We start from the raw sequence: 18,439 nt of genomic DNA, 5'->3' as shown, positions 1-18,439 counted from the left end.
TGTATTTATAAGTAATATTTACAAGAGTTTATATAATAAATAATAAAATAAAAAAAGAAAAATCAAAATTAATTGAACGGCGTTTAGAGAACGCTAGATTATAACATATAATGTACAAAATATATAAGTACATACAGATTACATATTAGGAAGAATTACAGATTTATAAATTGTAAATTCAAAAGTCCTAGAAGCATTCTAGAATTTTTTTCCTTTCTTCCCCTTTCGATATTTGGGAGCCTGATCGAGCATTTGTCCCTCCAATTGGTTGAGGCGATACTTGAGCTCCGCCCGGGTTATTTGGACCTGGGCCACCACATTGTTCATGTCCGCCTGGTAGATGCAGTAATCGGAGACGTTCAGCCGGATCTTGTTCTTCTCCATGGCGCCATATAAAAAGGAGTAGACAATATGGCCCACGGGGATATAGTATTTGAACCAATTATGAAGGCGGCCACTGAAAAAAGATGGATTATTATAAGTATTTGGATTAAAAATATAGGAAATATAATTCTATATATTGCAAAGATAATTGCAAACCACTTACACCAACTCCGATCTATTATGCAAAAAGTTGACAAACTTGGCCAGATTCTCCACATCTTTGCGCAGACTACAAATTAAATAAAATATAAATAAATCATAAAAATAATAATTATAATAATAACACGCACTTCTCCTCCGATTCGGCGACTGTGACTCCATCCCGAATAAGGCGTACTTCCAAATAGAAACCATGACTATACTTATATCGCAAGTACTGAAGACTACCGATGGCCAACATTTCGCTGTCGCTGAACAGGATAATGAAATCGGCCAGGACCTTGCACTCCAGTTCATCGTTTGTGGCAAAAATGATGGTCTTGCCGCAATAACGCAAATATCTCAAGATATTCCAGATTTCACGACGTGTCGTCGAAGGCATTCCCCGGGTGGGTTCATCGAACACCAAAATCTTATTGTAGGCCACCAAAGCCAAGGCTATTTTCACCTTTTGGCGCTTTTCGGCCGTCAAGAGGCCGCACTTTCGATGCATCCATCCGGTCATGTTCAGCATGAGGCATAGATCATGCATTTTCTCACCGATCTTCTTGTCGGGAACACCGCGAATCATGCACAGCAAACGGATGTGCTCCCTGGGTGTCAGCTCCTTGAGGAGTCCTCCGTGTTGCGGACAATAGCCCATGTAGGTGTGAATACTTTCCAGATCGTACTTGAAGTCCAGACCACGGACGTAAATCTCTCCAAAGGCGAAACCCTCTTTGCCAACCAATTGGCGGATTAGATGACTTTTGCCACAATTTCTGGGTCCATAAACGCCCATGCTCATGTATCTGAAAAGGGGGGGAAAAATAATACATAATAGTTATTATTAGTATAATTAAGAATCGGTTATTGTAGGTATATTGTAGGTTATTGTAGTATACTTCGGTATAATATTCGAAAATATTCTATAAAAGCCAGCTTTATTTTTAATAATTGCTTAAAGAAGTACCAGGTATTATATAGTCTGGTTAGTAATAATACCCGTAACTCGTAGAGATCAAGACTGTATAGTATTCTTAAGAGTAAAGTGTGTTTTGTCGCTACGAGAAGTACCGGATATAGTATATCTTGTTAAATACTCATAGAGTGCACAGTATTTTCAAGTTTATAAATTATGAGTCAGTGTAATTAGTCTCCTTATCAAATACCATGTATCTTTAACCTAAATATTATCTAAGAACATACTTATTTAGAGCAAATGATACTGTATTAATCCTATTTCCAGTCGGAGGAACACGAGCCTCTACTTGATCCACCAAAAATACAGATTGCTTGCATTTTGTCATATCAGCTTCGGCAATTTTTAGTTTCACATCCGCCACATCGCCATCATCGAAAGGATATGCAGCAGTACGCATTTTATGAAGACTATAAATAAATAATTTACAAAAATCTAAATATATTTATATATTTAAAATCGTACTCTCTCGATGAATGAAACTTCTTCTCGCGGCGATGTAATTCAATCCAAAATATAAGACACAAGGAAATAATGGAAGTGACTGTCATGAAGAAAATAGCCGGAAGTATTCCCGGAGACATCCATTTAAAGTAGGTATCAACTAGAAGAATAATCAAGGTAATAAATTATAGATATATCACTATTTTTAAACAAAAACTTACAGCGACAATGAGGCACCACCTCGTGCATATTCTCAGGAGTGCAACTAGCATGTGCCTCGCATTTGGAACGACATAGTTCCTGTTCCAATGACTGTGTATATATATTACTAATGCCATCCAGTAGCGAAAATCCCGGTGAGAGACATGCTCCATAAAAGAATATATCATTGCTGTTGGCCACATCCCAGTAGATGATATATAGGACAATGCCCGATCCTCCATGGACCAAGACGGAAACGAGAAATGCTCGCATCATCGATTTGTTGACATACATGGCCACCAGATAGGTGATCGGTAGTGCTGCCAATCCAAAAAATGTCATCAGCATTACGAGTAGAGAATTCTCATAGAATCCAAAGCCCCCAATCCCCACCAGACTCATTATCACCACAATAATGATCGAATAGATGAAAAAAGTGAACCAATCCCAGAACAAATTAATGCCCCAGAATATTTTCAGACCCAATCCAGCCATATGCTGGAGGAATCTTAGCTTGTAGACCTCCTCCTCGACCAGGGGGATTACGAATACGGATATAGTCAATGGCAGAATGCATCCAATAACCAAGGGGGCTTGGATGTGGGCGATCTTGTTGTCCAGCAGATTGATTTTCATCGAGAGTTGGGTGGGCATTGGATGGTTATTGACCAGGGAAACTATGTCATTTCTATCCGGATAGGAAAGTCTAAAAATAAAGAGGTTTTTAAAGAGAGGAATATAAGAAACAATGGCTTTGGTTGACTTTAAAAGGGAGGTGGCGAAAAATCATTAAAATTGATGAGTTTTATTTACAAGTTTTGTTATTAAAAATTTGTAAGGCATGTTTATAATGCATATAGTTTGTTCTTACTTAGTCCCTATTTTTTGTACTAATAGTAAGTAATATTAAGAAGTAATTCTGTAAACAATTTTTTGTGATTTCGTCACCTTTCAAAAAGCTTAAGTAGAAGAAATATACAAGCATCCCTCAATTATACACTAATTCCTAACTAAACTTACTTCAATATAATATTATGCAATAGATTTAGCATCACTGGAGCCGAATGGAAAATATCCTGACTTATATAACCATTTATATCCTGTTCCCCATCCGCCTCCACAGCCCCCATACTGGCCAGTCCATCCTTTTTCTTCAAATCATTGCGATAACTTCCCTTTTCACAGACTAGGGAGTCCTTGTTGAAGAGCTTCGAGAGCGACTCCTTTATATTATTCTTGTTTCGGCTAACTGATTTTATGTTAATATAACCACATTCATTGAGATCGGGAATATTATCAATAGTTTCATCCTTCTCATGATCATAGGCCAATTTAATTTCATTCATTCGCTCCTTTGGTACGTTTAGCATAACCGATAATCGGGCTATAATGGCGATTAGTATAAAGCTGGTAATAATCATAATTATCGGCCAGACATTGGGCGCTGTGTGGATCATCTTTTTATAGAACATGGCTCGCATTCGTTGTCTGGCCAAGTGTTTTTTGGAAACCACTTGGTATTTAAATGTTTGAGCTGAAGAATTACAAAAAAAAAATATTAAAAATTGTTTCTAATTTTGTAAAATAATACCCTTTGAAAACCCCCTCTTTTGAAACTTACTGACATCGGGTATAATTTGCTGTTGTAATCGAAAAGATGTTGCCAATTTCATATAAATATCGGACAGTTCTGCGCCCACAACTCGTACATTTTCAATTCCCAACTTTTTCCGATCGATTTCCAAATGAATCAAAAGTTTCTGCAATCTTGGACGATACTTGACGGGCAATCGATAGGTCAAAGTATCACCTATCTCATTGTCAGGCTCCACGTTTGTTAGGAATTGATTAATGAAATCGGTAATGGGCTGATCCGGTACATGAGGTTTCTTGATGATGACCTGAAAGTGCAATAATTAAAATAAAGTACTTTTATTTAGAAATCAAGATTTCTTACCAAATCCACGGTGCTGCTGAATTTAGCTCGCAAAAAGAATGGTGTTCCACTGGCCTCCAGGACACCCATACTAAGGATTCCAATCCGATCGGCAATATGTTCCGCCTCCCCCACACTATAGGTGCCCATCACAAACGATCTGTTCTCCTTCTCACTGATGACAATCGACCAAAAGATCTGCGCCTCTCGTCCGGTCAGTCCCAGGGTGGGCTCCTCCAGTACAATGATCTTAGTGTCACCGGCCAGGCATACGCACAAAGCCACCAATCTCTGAGATCCGAAACTCAATTGTCCAATCCTTGCTCGTCGGCTTTCGACATGCTGATCCAAAATGCCCAGCCACTTTCGCTTTTCGATCAGAAAGCGATCCATATCCGAGGGCCGTAGCTTCAGTCGAACATGATAGTCGATGGTCTGCTCGACTGTGAGATGTTTATTCAGGCCGTGTTCATCGAAACGGAAGTCGACCATGTGGCGGGACGCCTCCTTGGGACCAAAGGGTTTGCCCATAACCGTCACCGAGCCCTTCAGTGGAAACTTCAGGCCCGCCATCACCCGGAGTACGGTCAGTTTTCCGGATCCAATGTGTCCGAGCATAGCATAGACCTCTCCCTTGTAAATTCTCATCGAAATGTTCTTCAAAATCTTACGTTCCGAGTCCCGATGGGCAGTACTAACATGTCGGAGTCGCATCATTTCCACAGAACCCACATCGCCGTATTCAAAGTTCTGCCAGCTCGGAGCTCGACCCAAATACAGAATGGCATTATCACTTTTCGATTGTTTCCGGCGACGATTGTTTACGATCCGGCGACTGAGGAACTTTCCGGGCATTCTCCATTGGGCGGCCAGTAGGATCAACAGATAGATCAAGGCCGAGCTAACGGCGGCTGTGAAGAGGACAACAAAGTCAATGGTCTTCACATCCTCGGGCGATTCGATACAGAGTCGGAACAAGTTCATGCTAAAGTGCATTTGGCAATTGAAAAATGCCACCAGAACGAAAAAGACGTAATACTGATGGGCGTCCCAATACCGTTCCAATATTATGCAAAATGCGGCGTACATAAATATCCACAACACCAGGCCACAAAGTACGGCATTGATGGGATTTGCAAAGAGCTTTGCCACCACCATTCCGGTTATGATAAACTCCACAGTATAGACGATCATAAAGCATACAAATCCTAACATACCCCAACCTGAAAGTTCACCTTCTCTTCCACCAAAAATCCAAAAAGTCTAAAAGAAAAAAAGAGAAATATAAAAATGTGCGGGCTTTTTAAGCAAGTTAATTTCGTGTGAAATTATCGAAATCGTTTATCGACAAAATAATCGTTAGAGATGGGAAATTTAAATGAAATATTGCTATAATTCTTAATAAAATACTCACCACAACAATACCAATGAATATCAGGTCAAAGCAAAGCATTCGAATAAATAAAACCAAAAACTTGAGACACCATTGAATCCCAAAGGAATATCCATAGTGCCATTGATGAACCATAACACCATCTTCCACTTGGGCAGCCACATTCTGTAGTAAACATTATATGATTAATATTTAAACTTAAATATAGATTAATTAAAACTTACTCTTATAATGTTCAAAAATGGTAATAGGTATAAAAAGTTATAAAGAAATGTTGGCAAACGGTGCATATTCATTGACGAGCACGTTTCATCGGCTGCCTTCTGCAATATATTATATACTTCAACATTCGGTTCTGGATAATCGGTATCGATTTCGTTTCGTAGCCGATGATACCATTCTGTGAATATCTGATGTTGTAGCTGTAGAAATCCTTCGCGTATATATATATCCTGTTCCTTATCCTGATCGCTAACTCGATCCCGTCCCTCATTAATTCGACCAGAGCAGCGTGTCAACCAGAGACGATTCTCGGTGAGAAACGGAAGAATGGTACGAAATTCACTGGGAAAGCGTATCGACAAGGATAGCTTTAGGGGTGTACCCTCGGTCTCTACATTATAATAGACAATTCCGGCCAATGTGGTTCGTTCATCGAACTGATCCTCCATTTGATCGGAGCTGCTAAAGCCAACGGTGGCATTAAGTTCCAAAGTTTTCGCCACCTTTTCGGTAATATCTCTGGCGAACGGTACACTGGGTGCATAGGCCAGGATATATTTGGTTTTCTCGCGCTTCGAATCGGCCAATTGACTGTGAATAGAGTTATAATAGAAGTTATCTTTTTATTTTTATACTTTAGGAAGATTTGGGAACTCTATATTGAATATTCTCAGAGATCTGATCATTCTTTATGCTTAACATATAAGCGATTTAAAATAAACAAACTATTAATAACTCAAATTCTAAACTTTTGCCAAAAAATCACTTTTCTACCATCTATATAATCAGAGTTCTGATTACTTACTCCCTATAACGGCCACCCAACACTTACGTAAGAATACTAATATCCTCCAGCTTGTGGGAGACGATACTCTGTTCGTTGGTGGCCTCTCGGCGATTGTAAAGAAGACGCTTGGAATGGGCAATGGGATTTAGTAGTATAACTAATACCATGATAATCAGGGTCACAGCTTCGAAGAGAGTACGACGCCATAGGTTCAATTCGATGCGTACGTAGCGCTTGAACAGAAGACCCGTAGTGGCCGGCATTGTTTTCAAAATCTGGTCTAATATTTTTATTAATTTATCCGGGTATCCGTGCACACAACAAAACTTCTTACACCAAGGTGCAAGGTTTATAAATTGTATTTTTTATTGAATATTTTTTTTTTTGAAGAAAGTTTCAATCGGTGCAATTTGATACGTTATGTTTACAAAAACAAGGAATAATGAACTTTATTTTCAAGGCATATTTGGATTTAAACAACTTGGGGACTAAAATGTTAAGCAAAAGTTTGAACATAAGGGATAATATGTTGAATATTTTAAAATCCTTTTTTTTAAGACTTTTCTAGCAATATTATACTGTTCTTCATATAAATATATTAATTTTTAAATATATTCAAAAATAGAAATATCGATATCAATTCGATAGTGTTGCGAATGGCTAGTGTTGCGAAATATTTCGGTTACCAAAAAAGTGCGATAACCGATAACTAGCAACTCACATCCCCAAACGTAAACCAAGAATGCCGAGTCATAAGTAAAATTTGTTAATAAGTCGAAGAAACAGCATTAATTAATTGTCGAAAGAACAAATTAAATATTGAAACGCAACGAAGTAGACGCCAACCAAGATGACTGTCACTAATCGGGTAGGTTTTATTATAATATTACAAGAAATATATAAAAGTAATGATGGTTTATTATTGCGGCAGATGGAAATCGAGTCTGCCTACCAAAAAGGCGAAGGCTTCCGTTCCTATTACATCCAGAAGATCGAGGAACTGCAGCTCATTGTGGCCGAGAAGAGCCAGAACTTGAGGCGTTTACAAGCCCAGCGTAATGAGCTGAATGCCAAAGGTATTTTTCAAAAGAAAAACACTCGAAATTTGATGTGTTTGTTTAATAAACTATTATTCTGCAGTTCGTATGCTGCGTGAGGAATTGCAGTTGCTCCAGGAACAGGGCAGCTATGTGGGCGAGGTAGTGAAGCCAATGGACAAGAAGAAGGTGCTGGTTAAGGTCCATCCCGAGGGCAAGTTTGTGGTGGATCTGGACAAAAACATCGACATCAACGATGTGACACCCAATTGCCGTGTTGCACTGCGCAACGAGAGCTACACTCTGCACAAGATTCTGCCCAACAAAGTGGATCCATTGGTGTCCTTGATGATGGTCGAAAAAGTGCCCGACTCCACTTACGAAATGGTAGGCGGTCTGGACAAACAAATCAAGGAGATTAAGGAGGTGATTGAGTTGCCCGTCAAACATCCGGAATTGTTCGATGCCCTCGGCATTGCCCAGCCGAAGGGTGTACTGCTTTATGGACCACCTGGTACAGGAAAGACCCTGCTGGCCCGTGCCGTTGCCCATCACACCGAGTGCACGTTCATTCGCGTCTCTGGCTCCGAGCTGGTCCAGAAATTCATTGGTGAGGGATCGCGCATGGTGCGTGAACTTTTCGTTATGGCCCGTGAACATGCCCCCTCAATTATCTTCATGGACGAAATCGATTCCATTGGCTCATCGCGTATTGAGTCCGGTTCTGGCGGTGATTCTGAGGTGCAGCGCACTATGTTGGAGCTGTTGAACCAGCTGGACGGCTTCGAGGCCACCAAGAACATCAAAGTGATCATGGCCACCAATCGTATTGACATCCTGGATCCGGCCCTTCTCCGTCCCGGTCGCATTGATCGCAAGATCGAGTTCCCCCCACCAAACGAGGAGGCCCGTCTCGACATCCTGAAGATTCATTCGCGCAAGATGAACCTCACCCGTGGCATCAATCTCCGCAAGATCGCCGAACTAATGCCCGGTGCTTCGGGTGCGGAGGTCAAAGGTGTCTGCACCGAAGCCGGTATGTATGCGCTGCGCGAGCGCCGTGTCCATGTCACCCAGGAGGACTTTGAGATGGCCGTGGCTAAGGTGATGCAGAAGGACTCGGAGAAGAACATGTCGATCAAGAAGCTCTGGAAGTAGACGACAGCCCTTAAGCACATCAACTCTCCCACATCCCTTGTGTCCCTTAATACTTTTTTCATTAAATATATCAGTTAGTAATACATATTTTTGTTACATTTTTTATTTCCGGGGAAAGCAAATCTTTTAATTTTAAAAATTAATTGCTATCTCTTTTCTTTTCATTTAAAATGCTTACTTTTAAATGATTATGAAGGTCAGAGATCCAGTAGACTCGATTGAGTGGCAAGTGATTGTCCTTGTCAATATATATCGGATCCCTAAGGGTAACCATGGAGAGCCCTACATGGCCCACTGAGGAGTCTATATCTTCGCCAGTCTTTATCCGATCCTTAAACGGAATACCTCAAAGGATTCATAGAACTATTTTTCACAATACTGCATCACAACCTGGAAGAGAATTTTTCGATCCATTTTGTGTCAATTTTTCTGAGGGACTTCTTTGAAAATCGAAGTAATCCAATGGTCCCCCTATATGGCCCACTAAGAAGTGCATATCTCCGCCAGTATTCATCCGATCCTTAAATGAAATACCTTCAAAGATTCGTGGATCTCCATAATACTGCATCAAGCAGCAAGGATTTGTTGGATACATTTTATGTAAATTTTTCTGAGCAAATCGCGGCTAACCATACGGCCCACACCAAAGGTTACAACTTCGTCAATATATATCCGATTCTTATGGGGAGATCGGAGATTACCAAGGATGAGAAACCTGTAGCTTAAATAAAAACCAAAACTATGTTTACCCGTAATACACATTGTAATTTGTGGTAAAATTTGTTCAAACAAACATAATGATACAGTGGTTTTTGAGAGGGGAAAGTGGAATCTATCGATCTATAATTTTAGGATGCTGTTACGACGCGGATGCCTGCAAGCGATCCTTTTCTAAGCGGAGCACAGTGCAGATCTGCTCGTCGTCGGCCACGTCCACGCAGGTTTGTCCTTCGGAGTCGCACAGGGTCGGGTTGGCATGGAGATCCAGCAGGCAGCGCAGGGCCTCCACGTGGCCACAGCTGGCGGCGTAGTGTAATGGCGTTTGTTGTTCTGCATCCCGCTGGTTCACACTGGCGCCGCTCTTCACCAGGAACTCAATAATATCGACGGCATTGCGGTCAGTGGCCCAGTGGATAAGGGCCATGCCGTACTCGTCCAGTTCCTGGATGTCTGGCGGCGTCAAAAGCTCCCTCAGACGCGCCAAGTTGTTCTCCTTGACATAGTCGAAGAGGGTCTTCTCGCTCTCCGGACGCTGATCTTCCAGAGGTACCGACTCAATGGAATGCACCACCCATCCTGTATTCCGGGACGACTTCTTGCGCCAATCGGGCTGTAGTTTCTGCAGCTTCTGGACATACGCCCGTCGTGCTTCTGTGGCGGTCATCTTGCCGAGATTGTGCCAAGCCTGCCACTTGTTTCGCGCCTTCATATGAAGTATACTGGGACTGGGCTCCGTACAGGGTCCGTCGATGGCCTGCTTGTAATAGCCGTAGAACTCAAGCAGATCTGCGGCGGCCAGGGAGGAGGTATTCCCAGCCACGTGCTGGGTGGCGCGATAGAACAGCTCCTCCTCCGGATCCGAATCGCTGTCGGACATTACAATAAAAAAAAAATGTGATAATGTGTGATATACAAAAACCTAGAGAAACTTAAAACTAATTTGATGAAATGCCACTGGGCCTATTGGGTTTTTGCTGCTTTCTATTTAGGATTTCTGTATGTTGAGGTAGTTGCCCTCCAGAATGTGTCGTTGCTCGTTCTCGATCTTCTCCAGCGCCGTCAGGCTATTGAAGCTAACGAATCCGTAGCCCTTGGAGCAGCCGGTACGCTTGTCGAAGATCACGTTGGCGGAGATGACGCGTCCGAACTCCTTGAAGTAGCCACGGAGCTCCTGATGGCCCACCGTCCACGGCAGATTGCCCACGAAAATGCGGTGCACTGATTTTCCGACTTTAGCTACAGCTCCGGCGGTGGCGGCCATGGGTCTTGTTTTCCTAATCGGTCCGGATTTGATATATTTGATATATATTATATAGATTCTGGTTGATCTTGACGACGCTCCTCACCAGTTGCGTTGCGTAAATACTCCGGCGATTTTCTTTTACGGTAACTTGTTGTTGGATCGACTGAGTGACAACATAACCTAAAAATTGTCAAGTTAACAGCTGCTGTTAATACCCATTATATAGAGGGGTAGTCATGGTAATAACAGTCAGGTTATATAAAGTTAAGATTATGTTAGGATTTATATAATTTAAGGAGTTGACTTTCCAAGTAAACAATACAAAAATTTTATTTTAAGAATCTATTTATTAATTTTATTTCTTAATTTTAAAATTATCCTTAGATGATATTTTCTATAGGGTATAAAAAGTTCGTGACATGACTACAACTACAAACCTTTCATTGAAGTGCCGTTCGCATAACAGCACCAAAAATGTGCTTTAACTTAACAGACACTGTTAACTCCTGAAAATGTAAGTCATATGTAACACTTGGCGCTAAATTTAAAAAAATAAAACACAAGTCTTTTATTTTTGATTGATTTTGTTGTATTTTTTGAATTTTTTTTTGTTGTCTCTGCTTTTTGTGTTCCCTTTCTCATTTATTTCATTTACGTCTCAGTTTAACAAATTTGCTACAAACTACTTAAAATTAACAACATCGCGCAAACACGTATTTTTTTCATAATTCTTTTGTTGTTGTTTGTATTTCTTGCAATAATAAACAAATAGTGATTGTATTTAAAATGTACAATTCAGTAAAAAGAACAATTGGATAGGGGAGTGTGGGTATACAATGTGTTCAGACAAGCTTTTGAGGATGTTGTTTTGTATTTTATTTTGTTGTATTAAATATGTTTTTTTTTATATTTTTGGAAATAACATTAACTATGGAAGCAGTTTTCATTTGTTTTCCGTTCAACTATAATCCTCATTTTCCTACTGTGTTGTGTGTGATGTCTCTCATTCTCAGATGATGTGCCACGATTTCTCATTTTAGTTTCTTCTCAGACTAACTCGGTACAAGTATATAATTAGTGATTTGGCTCTCTATTTTTTATCTCAATATATCCTCTTCTCTAACTTTCCAGTCTGGGGGCTCTGTCTTGAATCTGATCTGATCCGATCGGATTATAAGAGACTATATACGGCTCGGCCGTCGTGATTTTTTCATTTTTTTTCTCCTTCTACCTCTCCACTAACTATCTTTCTGATCATTAAGGTTTATTTTGTTGGTTTTTTTTTTAGTTTTTTTTTTGTTTTTAAATAGTACTTTATAGATGTAGATATATATAAATATACATATTTATATAATGCCTTCAAAGACAAAAATCTTATCCATAGAAAAATTGTTATATATTTTTTGTTTTTTTTTTTCAAGCAAAATGAAACTCTTGAAAGATCTCATCGTTCGGTTTGTCGTTTTTTGGGTTTTGTCATCTTTTTACAAGAGAAACAGAATAGTATAAAGTCTCTACAGAATCGGTTACATATAGTAATTATCCATAATAATGATGTCCAGGAAAGTTTCGTAATCAACTAATTTGTATAACTAAAAGTATTTATATCTCAATCGCCATATACAGTTTAAGTGTAAACAATTTCACTTTTTCATTATCGTAATTATAAATTGTAATCATAATAATATATGTAGATACTACAACAGACTTCTGTTGCACGACTTAGATTTAGAATTTATATTATGATATATATATATATATAGTGTATATAACTTGACTTGAATTTGTTCTTAATTTTCAGTTTTATTTAGTTAAGATACTGTGTTCAATAGTTTTGGATTTTACAAATATATATATATATTTATATATAAACTGCATATATATATATATATATATATGTGTGTATTTATGTATATATATATACAAAAAAAAAACAACACAACTAAAAATAGTAATCATAATTCTGATGCACTCGAATGCAGGTAGATTATTATAAAAGTGTTTAATCTTAATAGAGGCATTTTTTTCAAACAAAAAAAAATAAAATTACAAATTATTACAACTATAGATTTCCAGATCCAACAATGGGGTTTACCTTGATTATCTTTTTTCTTTACTTGATCGATCACTGTCTGTCATAGTTCTACACCCCCTTCCCCACCCCCATTAATTAACTCTGTGGGGGGGGGACTTTATTTGTTGTTTTTCACTATCCAAATTTGCTTGTCGTCTTGAATGGTAATAAGTATTAATAATATTGAAAAAAATTCGTTAATGTGTCACAGCACCACCATTTTCTTCTTCTTCTTGTTGTTGTTGTTGTTGCTAATTTCAAAAAATTTACCCTCCTCCTCACTGCAGAAATACGTTAGACTATACTAGCGTTAGGCGTCCCACCTGCTACCAGAGACGATGCAGATGCAAGTTACGGGACAACACTGATCTCACATCGTTCGTAAACCGCAACGCGTCCAACATGGGCAGCAGCGATAATAGCGCCGTGTCCATGGGATCCGAGAACCAACTCTTGATGGGTATGGCGTTGTTGGGAAAACAGCGATAGGCGCCGGGCGAATTGTCAATGATGAATATCTGAAAGATAACAAAAAAAGATACATTAAAGATGGGTTTATAAATCAAAATAGTACCAGATAGTGTAAAAAAAAAAAAACTGATATAGTTGCTATAATTCTTGATATTTTGTAGACTATATGATAGTGGGTACTTTTCCTATTTAACTATGTATTTAGCAAGAAAAAACCTTTTTCTTTAATATATATTTTTAAAATAAACCAATAAAAATTTAGAATCGTTTCCTTAACAACTTATACTTTTAGGACTATGTAATAGTTTCTGCTTTTCCTTGATACCTTTTTAAGTTAAAAGGTAATAACTACTAATATTCATAAGACTAAAAATCTATCTTTACAAATTATTGTTTTTGAAAGCAAATAAAGGAAGGACATATCGAAAATATCACCTTAAATCTAAAATATTAAATACTTAGAGCATCATACTGCAATGTATTAGAGTCCACACTTTTCCTTCGGGGCCTTTAATGGCCTTTTATTCAAATAATTTTTAATATTTATAATTCTAAAAATATCTCTTAAAAAATTTTCATTTGAATACAACTAAAATAAGTCATCTTTAGTCGAAAAAAAATCAAATATGTCTTAGAAGAACATAATTAGTTTCTTTCATGCTTAACATTGGACTGTACGATAGTAGATACTTTTAAGGTTTTTTCTAAAAATTTTTCATATTTCTACTACTAAAAGTTACTCCTGAGAAATTTTTAGTTTGAATACGTAACAAGAAGAAGTAACATAGGTCAAAGAACAACAAATATTTTCCTTAATGCTTAACACTGGACTTTAGATAGTCGGTAATTTTTCTGGATAGCCTTTTGAGGTTTCTTATATTTTTTGAATACTTCCAAATCTAAAAATATACCTTAAAAAATGTTTACTTGAATTTAAGTAATAAAAGACACATAGTCAAAACATGTATGACAAATAGAAATAATTGGAAATTATAATAGTAGATAATAGATTAAGAACCTAATACTGAACTGTATGATAGACGGTACTTTTCCTCATTTGGCTTAAAGGATTGTTTAGAAAAACAAACCTTTTGAAATACATCTTTTGTAGGGTCTTATAAAGAGAATATAAATATCTAGACTACACTAGATAACCATTCATTACTAGCTAAGATTATTTCAAAACGTAGTCTTAAATTAAAGAAAACTAAAATACTTTAATCCCTTTATTTTCAAAAAAAAAAAAATTGTAAGAATTTGATTTCTCTCATAGTCAAATCTCATTCTCAAACCCGAAGAAACATAGGGACCTGAATAGAACACATTTATATATTCTTTTGAAGACCGGAAAGGGTTTGTTTTGTAATTACGCCTCTCTATAAGACGTAATAAATTGATAAATATTTCAAAAACTAAACTAAAAAGTCTTTTTAGGGAAATTGTTTGATAATTCTTACTCTAACTCTTAACTCTTACCAACGAGCTGTATCTTTTACTGTATCTATGATAAAGCTCTATCTAAAACACCCCATAAATAACTCTAAGCAACTTCTAGGACTTCTAGGAGCATTACCCTATTTAAATCACTGCAAATAGCCGACAGATCCTTGGTATAGGAACCATAGTCTGGAGTGCAGTGTTGTCTGTAGTAGCGCCGCCGGAGTATATTCCGACCGTTGTCCAGTTTATCCGCCACTGCCGCTCCATAGATCTCCATGCTGGCTGTGAATACCACCAGATCGTACCACTGAGAGACCTAAAAAATAAATAATTATTATTAATAAATAATTAATAGTTCAAAAATATACATTAAAAACATACCACATCCAGAAAATAATCGACATGCGGTCGTTTGTGAACAAAAAATCGAACTGGATTCCGATCGATGGTGACTTTGACGGTGAAATCGTGCGGCGTGCCGGGCTTCACGGTATTCCTGGGCATGGCATTGTGATGCGAGTGGATGAGGGTCTCGTCCAGGTCCAGAACGAGGGTCTTTCGCTGCACCAGACTCAGTCGGTGGCGGGAGACCGGTGACAGCGGAAAGAGTTCATATTTAACCGGTTGATACTGGATAAACTAAGGAAGTTAATACATAGAATCAACGGAACAGTACTTGGAATGCATTCGAATGTGTCTACGTGTATGTCTGGTGGTTGGGATTACTAAATCTAAACCTAAGTTACCTAAAAACTGGAGCGAAATACAACAAATATAAGTCATTATTTAAAAAAAAAACAATCTTGGGAAAAATCCTAAGATTGGGCAAATCTGGTGCTTCAGGTCGAAGGTCAGTTTGGAATATTGTACATATTTGCCGTGTCACGATTTCGAGCCAAAAAAAAAAAAAAATCGCCGATACAGTGGAGAACATCAAAGACAAACAACGGCGACTAGCGATAAGATGAACATACTCACCCAATCGAGAATTTTTGATAAAATAAAATTGACAAAAACAGCAACAAATAGGTTGAAAATAACAGGCTCCATTATACTTGTACCGCGACGATTGATAAAAAATTTAATATATGGCTGCTTGTCATTTACTAATGGAAACTATGGACACCGAGAAAAACTAAGCTAAAATACTAAGGTATGGTGATGTTTTTTTTCGAGCGGAGGTTTTTTAAGAAAATAAGTAATACTATAGAACTTGTGTAGTTTCAAGAGTAAAAAAGTTCCCTTTTTATTTTAAAACTTTCTTACAAATTGCAGAAACCTAACAAAATATCATACAATATTTTAAGAAAAACATTACTTTCCCAAGCGGATTTGAACTCTGACCTGCCTTTCTAGGTTATCTAAAACCATTTTCTTAAGAAAACTTATCAAAGGAATAGAAAAATGTATACATTTTAAAGAAAATATTCTTTATTTTATATTAAAAATTATAATATTCCAAAAAAACAGGATAATATATTGAAATTACACTACTTTCATGACCGGAATTTAACTTTTACTTAAGAAAACATATCAAAATATTAGAAAAAAAGATTACAAATTAAAGAATATTGAATAATTGTTAATAATTGAAGAATTGAATTAAGTAAATAATTTATACTTGAAAAATATGAATAAAATATTGAAATAAAAGTTTTTTTTTACCAAAATTGAACTCTAAGCTGTCTTTTTAGGATTTTAAAGGCTTTTATTTTAATAAAAAAATCAGGAAAACCAGGAAAAAACTTGATTTTTTAGTTCAAAATTATGGTTGAATATCGAATATTATAAAAAAAAAAGTCCCTTAATAATAAATATTAAAGTTTTTTTTAAATTTAAACGTCTATTCTTTCGAATCAAAGACCTTTTAATCCAAAATTTTTCTAAAATAATCATAAATTTCTAACTTCAAACCAAAACTACCAGAATATCTCATGGTTTCTCTCAGTGTGCTGTGTAAAATCTATCCGATAGTGCCCAGCTTAGGCGAGTATTTACTGTATTATTGGAAGGCCTTATCAATCAGTGGACTTTTATGATTTTAGTAGTGCTCGTGTTTGTTGATACCAGAAGATCGGGTTAAAGGGGGGGCCACATTTTTATATTTTCGAACAATTACTAATTTTTTTTGTACTAATTTTTATTTTAATAATTATACTTACAGCTCGCACTTGGCGATTGAACATGAAACAGATGCATGTCCAGACTTTTGATAGCAACAACAAAAGCGCATGGAATTTCATTTGCAGCAACGAAATCATCATATAATCTAGAACACCGGTGTTTGTGATTAATTGAATTTGGATTATCCTTAAACGATCCGCGATGATAGTGATGGGAAATTGTAATTTTTTTTTGCATCCGCTGGTGTGCTGACGAGGGAGATGGTGGTGGGTGGCAAGGCAACCGGCTAAGGGTTTCTTTCCCCTACTTTTCTTTTTTTTATTGAGATTTGATTTTTTTTTTTTGTGTTTTATTTTGCAGTTGATAACACACAGTATGCCGTTGTTGTTGTTGTTTGATTGCACACTCACACACACACACACTGGCAAAAAATCGATAACGCGAAAAAGAGTTTCTGGGAAAGTGTTCTTATATAGATTTTCGCGCTTTTTTCTCCCTCTCTTTTTTTTTTTTTGATTGTTTTATTGTTTTTTATTTTTATTCTCGCCTACTTGGGTCTTTATTATTATTCTTATATTTTTCTAGTTACTATTACTGTTGTTGTTGTTGCATTTACTTTAGGATTATAGGTGGCGTCTGCTTCTTCTTCACGGCGTGTATTTTTTTTTTTTTATAATTGTATTTTATTTAACGCACGATAATACCAAAAAAAAAAAACAACAAAAAAATATCTCAAAAAACAACAACAACTAACTGTTATTGTTGAGCAATAATAAAATAATATATGTATATAGGTATGGGTGTAATTATTTAAGATTGAGCTATTGCACTTTGGTTTTAACCCACTGGCGTTGGTTGTATGTGTGGTTTTTTTTTTTTTTTTTTATATATTTTTGGTTAAATAACTGGCGTTTCGTTCGCGTTTCTGTTTTACATAAATTATAAATTATTACATAAAATTTTGTAGTATGTTCGTGTGCCGATTTTGACTTTTTTTTTTTTGTGTTTTATTTTTATTTTTGTTGTTTAATAAATTCCCGCACACACATACACGGCACACGCTCGCACACACACACACACAATCGCACCGCGGAGGAATTGGCCAACAGCCAGGCAACAAAATACAAATTTTTCTTTTGATGGATGCCAGGCGGATAGCATTATTGCTATCGATAGACGCACGATTGCCGGCAGCAGTTAAATGTTATCGCTTGGCGGCCTTTTTCGTCATCATCATCACATAAACATTTAGTAATTATCACTAAATTCAATTGCAAATTGTTACCAAAACGTACGGTTTGTTAATTATTAATTGCCGCCTTTTGGAGAAGTGAGATGGACAATTCACCGTTTGTGCATCGTTGGCAGCACATGCGTATGCGAATATGACAATTTCGAGGGCAAGTGGAACGTACCAACAGTCTATCATGCCATCAGACAAAATGCATTCAATTATTTAAAGTTATCTACTATAAATTAAGTGTTAAATGGGTAGAAAATATACCTATTTATTTTTAAATAAGTGGCAGTTTTGTTATTGCACAAATTAGTTTTATTTCGGTCTTAAATATTTAAAAAAAATTACATTTATTTTGTTACCAAACTTCTATTATACAATTTTTAAATTTAAAGATAATTATTATATTCAAAATCATGTATATTGATTAAAAAAATATCAAATTTTT

General features: G+C 37.0%; 5 protein-coding genes across 10 annotated transcripts; 1 reads left to right on the top strand and 4 right to left on the bottom strand.

The window, feature by feature from the left end:
- Positions 1-76: 76 nt before the first annotated feature.
- On the bottom strand, positions 77-6,926 carry LOC108131928 (ATP-binding cassette sub-family A member 17). The gene is made up of 12 exons (XM_017251053.3): positions 6,533-6,926; positions 5,703-6,291; positions 5,500-5,643; positions 4,107-5,348; positions 3,771-4,050; positions 3,170-3,683; positions 2,170-2,855; positions 1,970-2,108; positions 1,732-1,914; positions 675-1,334; positions 548-613; positions 77-457 (listed from the first exon to the last, which is right to left on the bottom strand). The coding sequence occupies exons 1-12, from the start codon at positions 6,748-6,750 to the stop codon at positions 199-201; spliced, it is 4,980 nt and encodes a 1,659-aa protein (XP_017106542.2). The 5' UTR covers positions 6,751-6,926; the 3' UTR covers positions 77-198.
- A 268-nt stretch (positions 6,927-7,194) lies between these two features.
- Positions 7,195-8,769, top strand: Rpt6 (26S proteasome regulatory subunit Rpt6). Its single transcript, XM_017251036.3, has 3 exons — positions 7,195-7,355; positions 7,419-7,563; positions 7,628-8,769. The coding sequence occupies exons 1-3, from the start codon at positions 7,338-7,340 to the stop codon at positions 8,680-8,682; spliced, it is 1,218 nt and encodes a 405-aa protein (XP_017106525.1). The 5' UTR covers positions 7,195-7,337; the 3' UTR covers positions 8,683-8,769.
- A 657-nt stretch (positions 8,770-9,426) lies between these two features.
- anox (acyl-CoA-binding domain-containing protein anorexia) lies at positions 9,427-10,279 on the bottom strand. Its single transcript, XM_017251037.3, has one exon. The coding sequence runs from the start codon at positions 10,277-10,279 to the stop codon at positions 9,542-9,544; it is 738 nt and encodes a 245-aa protein (XP_017106526.1). The 3' UTR covers positions 9,427-9,541.
- A 108-nt stretch (positions 10,280-10,387) lies between these two features.
- SLIRP1 (SRA stem-loop interacting RNA binding protein 1) lies at positions 10,388-10,855 on the bottom strand. Its single transcript, XM_043212934.2, has 2 exons — positions 10,749-10,855; positions 10,388-10,676 (listed from the first exon to the last, which is right to left on the bottom strand). The coding sequence occupies exon 2, from the start codon at positions 10,661-10,663 to the stop codon at positions 10,388-10,390; it is 276 nt and encodes a 91-aa protein (XP_043068869.1). The 5' UTR covers positions 10,664-10,676; positions 10,749-10,855.
- Positions 10,856-11,211: 356 nt separating this feature from the next.
- Dd (CTD nuclear envelope phosphatase 1-like protein dullard) lies at positions 11,212-18,141 on the bottom strand. Of its 6 annotated transcripts, none has more exons than XM_070283098.1 (5): positions 18,050-18,141; positions 16,793-16,899; positions 15,012-15,260; positions 14,764-14,946; positions 11,212-13,237 (listed from the first exon to the last, which is right to left on the bottom strand). In XM_070283098.1, the coding sequence occupies exons 2-5, from the start codon at positions 16,892-16,894 to the stop codon at positions 13,046-13,048; spliced, it is 726 nt and encodes a 241-aa protein (XP_070139199.1). In that variant the 5' UTR covers positions 16,895-16,899; positions 18,050-18,141; the 3' UTR covers positions 11,212-13,045. The 6 variants fall into 6 exon arrangements, with proteins under 6 accessions (XP_070139199.1, XP_017106515.1, XP_017106517.1 ...); XM_017251026.3 differs by having other exon boundaries at positions 15,012-15,269; positions 18,050-18,140; XM_017251028.3 differs by having other exon boundaries at positions 16,793-18,126.
- Positions 18,142-18,439: the final 298 nt, after the last annotated feature.

The sequence above is a fragment of the Drosophila bipectinata genome, chromosome XR (assembly GCF_030179905.1).
Source record: "Drosophila bipectinata strain 14024-0381.07 chromosome XR, DbipHiC1v2, whole genome shotgun sequence".
NCBI classification, from domain to species: Eukaryota; Metazoa; Arthropoda; class Insecta; order Diptera; family Drosophilidae; genus Drosophila; species Drosophila bipectinata.
This window is presented reverse-complemented; position numbering and strand designations above follow the sequence as displayed.